The sequence below is a fragment of the Lycium ferocissimum genome, chromosome 5 (genome assembly GCF_029784015.1).
Source record: "Lycium ferocissimum isolate CSIRO_LF1 chromosome 5, AGI_CSIRO_Lferr_CH_V1, whole genome shotgun sequence".
Classification (NCBI taxonomy): domain Eukaryota; kingdom Viridiplantae; phylum Streptophyta; class Magnoliopsida; order Solanales; family Solanaceae; genus Lycium; species Lycium ferocissimum.
The window spans coordinates 8606489-8614466 of NC_081346.1; the positions used below are offsets into that span (position 1 = coordinate 8606489).

General features: G+C 35.4%; 1 protein-coding gene across 1 annotated transcript; it reads right to left on the reverse strand.

The window, feature by feature from the left end:
* Positions 1-165: 165 nt before the first annotated feature.
* Positions 166-5473, reverse strand: LOC132055824 (serine/threonine/tyrosine-protein kinase HT1-like). The gene is made up of 3 exons (XM_059447823.1): positions 4785-5473; positions 2490-2945; positions 166-646 (listed from the first exon to the last, which is right to left on the reverse strand). The coding sequence occupies exons 1-3, from the start codon at positions 5142-5144 to the stop codon at positions 407-409; spliced, it is 1056 nt and encodes a 351-aa protein (XP_059303806.1). The 5' UTR covers positions 5145-5473; the 3' UTR covers positions 166-406.
* Between the last annotated feature and the right edge of the window lie 2505 nt (positions 5474-7978).

A 7978-nucleotide genomic window follows, 5' to 3' on the forward strand; every position in this document is an offset into this window, starting at 1 on the left:
AAAAATTAGAAAAAATAATGTCTAATATGAGGATACCAACATAAAAGACCCTGAACTGAAATAACTTGGGGACTGAGAAAACAAAATTGGCTGCACTACATTCACGTCAAATAGCAGGATTGGAGATGGATTTACTGTAAATCATCCCAGCATTAGGAAAATGAATAAAAGTTTGAAATGCAATTAAGCTTTCATTACAAACGGATTTTCCTTGGTCAAATCCTGATCCAAATGTCTAGCAAAATCAAACAGCGAAATATTCAAAGAGTTGCTTAGTAACTTCAAGTATACAACAAATAACTTAGAGCTACTGAGAACTAAAGAAATATGATACACTTCACATTGGGGTCCTGGGGATAATTTGGTCCCCCAAGATAACGCAATAAGTTACATATTCTGGAGTTTCCTATGCCTCAGCAGAAGCTGATCTGTTGCAATTAGGCAAGCATTGCGACAAGGTAAAATTCCGAGGGGGCTCGTAAGATTGGAAAAAATCAGGATCCTGCTCAAGCGCCTCAGCATAACTTTCAAGAACAGTTACAATCTCCTCAAAATGTGGCCGTTTGTGAGGATTGTTTGCCCAGCACCTTTTAATGAGTTTCCGAACTGCTACTGGACATGCAGCAGGTATTGGTGGTCTAGCCTTCTGCAAAATTCCAATTAAATATAAGAAACTGCCAAAATCTCTATCTTACAGGGAGTGATGCATGATACTGCAAAAAAATATGTACATAAAGTTATGTTAAAATGTAACTTCATCTGAGAGAAGCAACTTTCAACGACAAACACAATATGTATGTAGAGAAGCTATTAACGTGCTTAGCTTATTGAAAGCAAAACAATAATCTGGATCTCAAAACAAAAGCATAAAATTGAATCGCCAGCAACCTGCTAAGCAAAAATCACATGATCATCAATTTCCAATGTGCAGGAGAAACACTGAAGGAAGAAGAGCAGATGTCTTATGAATTGGACTCTCAAACATTCAATATGTGTCTATATCCTTTTAAAACATATTTTTTTAAAATGTAAAACATAAATCCCAAAAAATTTGAAGTGAATTAATATAAAAAAAAAAAAAAGAAAATATTAAATACAAAAAAGGGAGACAGCAAGTCTTAGAAAAGGACAGCGGAGTGTTAGAAAGGCCAATATATAGCCCCACAGCATTTGAAATTAACTCTGAAAATAAGGCATACCCAGAGAGCGAGCGAGCGACTGAGGTAGTCACTTAATGGGATTGTAGCTTTCTTAGTAGAGTGCATTAAGCGGCAGCAGCAATGTTCTGGGCATTATCTTAAAGATCAGCCTTCTAAGTAGCAGATTTGACAATTCTACTCAACATGAAGCCTTATACCTCAAGTTTACTTTGGAGCCTAATACCCGAGGAATCTGATCGATGGGCAGGCTATACAGAATACAGGCAAAACAAACTTTATCTTATGCTTCACAGCAGGCTACAATGACTTCTAACTCTACATTTGTCATACAAATTAATACTTCTTCCAGATCCTCAAGCACACCTCTCTATATCTCTTAATCTCTTTCCAGGAAACAACTCAATCATGGGCCTCATTGTTCTTATAGGTAAGAATAACTAGCAACTTCTGCCACTCAGAAGAGTTTCCAATGGTAAACATAGTAGATATTGCAAACAGGTTTTCTAAAAGAGTGATGTTAAAGTAGACTATGCTGATTTGCCACAAAACCTCAGGGAGAGGATAGAGACGTTGATGATCAAGAAGGTGAAAAGAAATAGAAAAAAAGAGAGAAGAATAGAACAACATTAACACAGCGCCAACATATTAAATAGTTCAGTTTGACGAAGAGAGGAATCAAGATGCTTATCATTTATAAATGCTATTCACTTGTTGGAAACTCTATTCAAGTTCTACAGCAGACGTTTCTGGAAAAAGCACAGGATGATACTAACATGAGAAGGAAAGAAACAAAAGATAATCGATGGGATGATCCCATTACCAACTGAATTTAGAGACTGACAGAAGATTCGATTAGAGAAAGACACCCCAGATATGAGAAATAAGTTCAAAACGTAATCACAAGGTGAACATATTTGCACACTTAGATATTTCACGCTGCAAGAATTTTTATAAGTATTTCAAGGGTTATTTCATAGCATAGACATACGTTTTCTCAATCTTTCAATATGCACAACTGAGCAATATCTCTCTCTTTGTATCTTAGTTGTCTTTCTTGATTCATCTTGCAAGCCATAGAAGAGAACATTAACTTACTGATGTGAGTCCCAAGGTAACCTCATACTATTTAACGAGAATTTAAACAACTCGGCTATAGCTTCCCCATCACATTTATAACAGGAATAACAAATGTAACGTAAATGACACTTTCGAACGATAACGCTAAACAGATAGAGATTCAGTGGAACAAATTCAGATCCAGAGACGTATGAAACAATAGGCAATTTATCTTGACGAAAAGCACTATGCCAGGGTTAACAGAGAATGTACCTTCTGGCAGACTGCAAATGCCGCCTGCTCGGGGGTCATGTCATCAAATGGTGTCAATGCAGTCAAAAGTTCCCATAGGACAATACCGAAACTATAGACATCAACTTTCTTTGTATGGTTCTTTTCCTTGATCATTTCTGGTGCCATCCACCGGTATGTACCGGTGAACCCCTTTGCACTACCACATTGAGATTCTAAACATGAGATCCCGAAATCTGCAACTTTCACACACATATCTCCATCAAGGAGTAGATTTTCCGACTTCAGATCTCTGTGAAGTATCCCTTCAGCATGAAGATACTGCATCCCATGTGCAATGTCAAGTGCCAGTTTCACAACTATATTGAGAGGGACTGAGTGCGGCTCCTGCTGATGTAGGTACTTTCTCAGGGAGCCTCCAGGTAAGTACTCTGTGATAATGCAAAACACTGGTGGTTTCTTACATGCTGCAATAAACTGCAATGGAGAAGCAGAAGAAATGGAACAAGTAAAAAGAAGTGGCAATTTTCATGCATTACTGAGAGATGTGTTCACAGATGACAACTATTTACCAGTAGATAGTTAGGATAAATCAAAATATGTCTAAAAATCCCCAAGCTACTACGTTAAGAAATTCTGAGAGACGTGTTTAGAGTTGATAAACTCATCATGAAATTCCTGCAGGTGGCACAATCATACCTCTGTACAAATCAAGGATGAGGGAGCTGATTTTTAGATTTCAAGTTTGACATAATGCAAAAGGCAAATTTGTTACTTTCTATGTTGCTTGGATTTTTCAAAAATGTTGTTAGGTGTGTGATAGATCCTCCAAAAGCTATTCATCTTTGAAGTATCTGATGATGAGGATGGGGGGTGGCATTTTTGGAAGATTCGAGCAACATAGGTTACGTAGTGGATATAAGACATATCAAGAGCTTACGTTCAAAATGATAGTACCTTGATTAGTCTATCGATAATCATGTAATTGGTGCTTTTCAAAGTAAAACATAATTAAAAGTGATAGAGGCTTGCATCTTTTCATGGCAACTATGGTTTTGCGACTACTTAAGAACCATGTATGAAGTAGCAATAATCGAATCACTTGCCTATTAATAACAGATATATTTTTTTTTTAAAAAAACCTTCCGTTCTTTTTCTTATTTTCATGTATGAGTTCTGCTACTATAAATATCCTAAGATTAGAGGACAAGCGCCCAATCGTCAGCCATATAAAATGAGACTATATCTATGTCGGTAGACTCCTGAACCTGCCAAAGAACAAACAAGGAACATTGCTTGGAAAACGAAATAAAGTAATATAGGCTCCCAGGTACTACCCCTTCGAATTTCCTTATTAAAGCCAGTTTCCATTCCCCATTCATCTCGAACTTTGTCATGGTTATTGATGGTCAATGCCAACTTCTTCCGCTCCGAGCCCTTTCCTCCAAATGCTCGTTGGGGAACAATAGGGTGAATAACTTCCCCCCTGAGGACTACCTACTCATATGCAGTTATGCAATGAACGGCTTTCATGATTTGTATCTCATTGAATCTGGAACGGAAACTACGCCCTTTCATTTGGAAAGTAGATTTATTAGCCTCCGCACAGCTGGCAATATAATTAGTTTACTCAATGGAGACATAACATCTTAAATGAGTTCAAGATTAATTGAACCGGATTATGAACTTGCAGTACTTGTGAAGGAAAAATCCCTTCATAAGGAATGCTAATACAATCTCTTTCATTTAACCGAAGACAACCCGATTTTCAAAGAGCTTTCTACAAGAATGTACTAGTTTGGAGCAAACTTCCCTCCTTAACATTCTGGAACAGTCTTCTGAGTACCAAGAAGTAATCCAAGTTCCTTCCCTTTTATTGTTCAATTTCTTAAAGAAAAATTACTCCCTCCGTCCCAATTTAGGTGTCTTACTTTCCTTTTTGGTCTGTCTCAAAACAATGTCACTATCTATATTTAGTAAGTTAGACAATTCAAACATCCTGCATGGCAAGTTTAAAACCGCAAGATTCATAGGATATTTTAGTACATTACACACATATTTAACTTAAGATCACAAGATTCAAAAGTCTCTTTATATTCCTTGAAACTTTGTACTCAGTCAAACTAAGATGGAGGGAGTAATAGTCAAACTAAGATGGAGGGAGTAATAGTCAAACTTCCTTCCTTAACGTTCCAAAACAGTCTTCTGAGTACCAAAACATAATCCAAGTTCCTTCCTTTCTTTGTTGTTCAAATTTAAATTAAGAAAACATAGATCAAATAAGAGAAAATGAAAGAAATGAGAAACCATGCTTACAGTAATGATATTTGGATGCTTTAACCTCAGCAACAAAGCAACCTCAGAAGTAAACTGTTTCTCAAGAAAAGTAGCCAAGTTACCATCTTCTTCAGGTTGGCTTATAAGTTTAATAGCCACTTCTCTACGCTTATAAATCCCCCTGTAAATCCTACTATGTCTTCCTGAAGCAAACTTATTACCTATATACAGCTGTGACATATCAGCACTCCATTCTTCTTCTCCTTCACCCTTTATCGCAGCTCCAGATGATACTATATACTTGGACCATGACGCTGCTCGCTTGTACTCTCCTAATGATAGCCTCCTCTCTAATTTCCCATTATTCGCTATTTGCTTAAACCAGTTCAAATTCTTCATTAGTAAACCATTAACTTCTCCGCCCTCAAAACCAAAAATAGTAAGATTACTGTATATAAATAAAGAATACTCAAACGGCGCTACAGATTCTCCTAAATTTTATAAATAAAAAAAAAAAAAAAATGAGCTACATTCCAAAGAATAGAGTTACATTTTGAGTATGTGTCAGAATTTTTTTACTACTAATAAAAAATATTCAACAGTGCATTTGCTAGGAGTGCTACTTGGAAGAAAAGCTTGAAAACTTCATCTAAAATTAGTGTGAATCAGTAAAAAGTAGATCACTTTGAAGGGTACAATGAGCTTAATTTTGTGTACCAGCTGAATTTTTTTAATCAAGGGTGCATTTGTTGGGATTGAAACTGTGACTACTTTGAAGAAAAGGTTGAAATCTTTATGTATAGGTACAAATACAGAAAGTGAATGAGCAAAAAGCAGACCACTTTGAAGTGTGGAATGAGGTTAATTTTGTGTAATGAGTTGTAATGGTGGAGAGAGCGGTGGTGGAAGTGGCGGTTTTTTTTCTCTCTCTCTCTTTATTTATTAATCTCTCTCTTAACAAAGCATTAAGGAAAAGCAAAGCAGTGGGTAGTAGGGAGTAGAATACAAAGAGTTGAGCAGCATTCATAACGTGGGAAGATCCACTTCTGAGGACACATATCGGCTTCTTTTGATTGCGACCGCTTATATTCTTTTTCCCGCTTTTGCCCTTCACATTTCTCATTATACCTATTTACATCATTTGTCTTTTTTTTTTTTTTTTTTTTTTTTTTGCAACTTTCTCAAATGAGGAAAAGAAATTTAATGAGTTTTCCTCTTTTTGAAGTCTTTATTATGCTCTTTTGTCGTTATTCCTGTCTATAATATTCCTCTGTTTCTTGGACTTTATTTTCTTTATAATAGATATGTTTCGAAAAAATGATAAGTTTTTAGAGTAAAAAAGGTCAAAAATGCTTTTGAACTGTTAGACATAGAGTAAAATTATGCATTTTTTTATGCAAATACGTCCTTGACGTTAGCTAAATTTAATAAGTTATATTGAACTATTAAAAAAAGAATTTATTTGCTTTTGGACACAAAAATTACCATTAGACGGAGGAAGCAGATATAGCCTCTCTCCCCTCCCCTTGATAAACTTTACACCAATGTAAAATAGTACTATGAAATACTCTATGGGTTAATTTGCTACGCGGGATAAAATGTAATATTTCATGATTAAGTTTGAAATTAACTTATACTTTAGTTGATAAACGTACTGTATAAATTTATCTCTCCCCTCTCTCTTAATAAAATTCACATCATATATAAAAATAATAAGTATACTATAAAATACTCTAATGTAATTGCTGGATTGAAGCAGGGAGAAGATGGTAAAATCATGTTATGAGGAAACAAGAGGCATAGCAAAGCGGACCGAAGAAAGGCTAACAGAAGTGAGGGGGATCTCGTTGTACGTTATTAAAGGTAGGGGGACCCATAACCAGCACTCTTAGGGGAGTTATGTCGGACAGTGCCGTATGCTTCTTCCGTATACGGTCCACCTCTCTTCTCAGTACTCTTCTTCACTGCTTTTTAGGATTACGATTTAACATTTCAACCTAACATAAACATATGGTGTGAGACTCTTGCTATACGGTCCACCGCTATTCTCACTCTTCATGGTAGTAATATTATAACTCCTACTTACTTCTTTTAGATTTGTTTAGTTTTTTTTTTTTTTTTTTTTTTTAATATTTTATATTATTAGCTTTTGGCCTCATCGACAAAATTTGGTCATTTAAAGAATGCAACTAAGTATTTATTATAATGATGGACGGGGGTTACTTGAAACTGATCCAAATTGTGTAATTGTATCCATGACTATGTGAGTTCCTCCTCCCCCACCCCCACCCCCCGCCTCCCTCCTTTTTAGTATTATCTTATTCCCCCTCCCTCGCCACCCTTCACCTAGTGGTAAAGGTAGAATCTTTACTTAAAGATTCGTCATTTAATTATATATACATAAAAACAAATTATATTAACTTTATATATCTCTCTATATAGTGTAATTTTCGGGCGAAAGAGTTCATTTAATTTTTTTTCTGCTCTGGCCTTCATGAATTTTTGTTGTTGAGTATGCGAATAAAGTCTCACATTAGTAACTAAAAAGAAAAAAATGCTACTTATAATAAATTGAAAATTCTGGATGGTGCGAAGTCGAGGTTTTTTGAAAAATGCTGCTGAATCGATCTCAAGTGGATAATATTGCACAATGTTAATTCTTTGAGTTGTTATAGTGCAACACTTGCTTCTAATAAAAAAAGGAGGGGCTGGTAACTCTGCCTGGGTTTATTAATCAGAATTTAAATAGGAACTGTACAGTATCAGTATGGGAAGATATGTTTGAATTAGACTAGAAAGAATTTAGTAATACTACTAATTTCGTACGTAGAACTTCGCCAGATGCTCAAGTGCGTCTGTTTCAAAATTTAGAATCATTCTCTGATCTTTCTACAGAAAATACCAACAATGAAAATTCAAATGGACGTGAAGGTGACAACAAGTGCTATAAACGAATTATCAAAATGCAATATTGTCTTTAAGACTTCAATATGAAAAATGTTGGGAAAGATTTAGAAGGCAAGATTAGATAACTTTAAACTAAAGAATAAAGCAGATAGTTTGTACATTATATCACTTGCGCAATTATTTTAAAAAGAAATTGCCCAAGACGTCATACTTCCATGCTAAACACAAAAACATACATGCCACCCGAAATAATTAATCAATATTAGTATATTACCATCAATACATATAGCCAACGCCACCGACGATGTAATTAGAAAGTACACCAA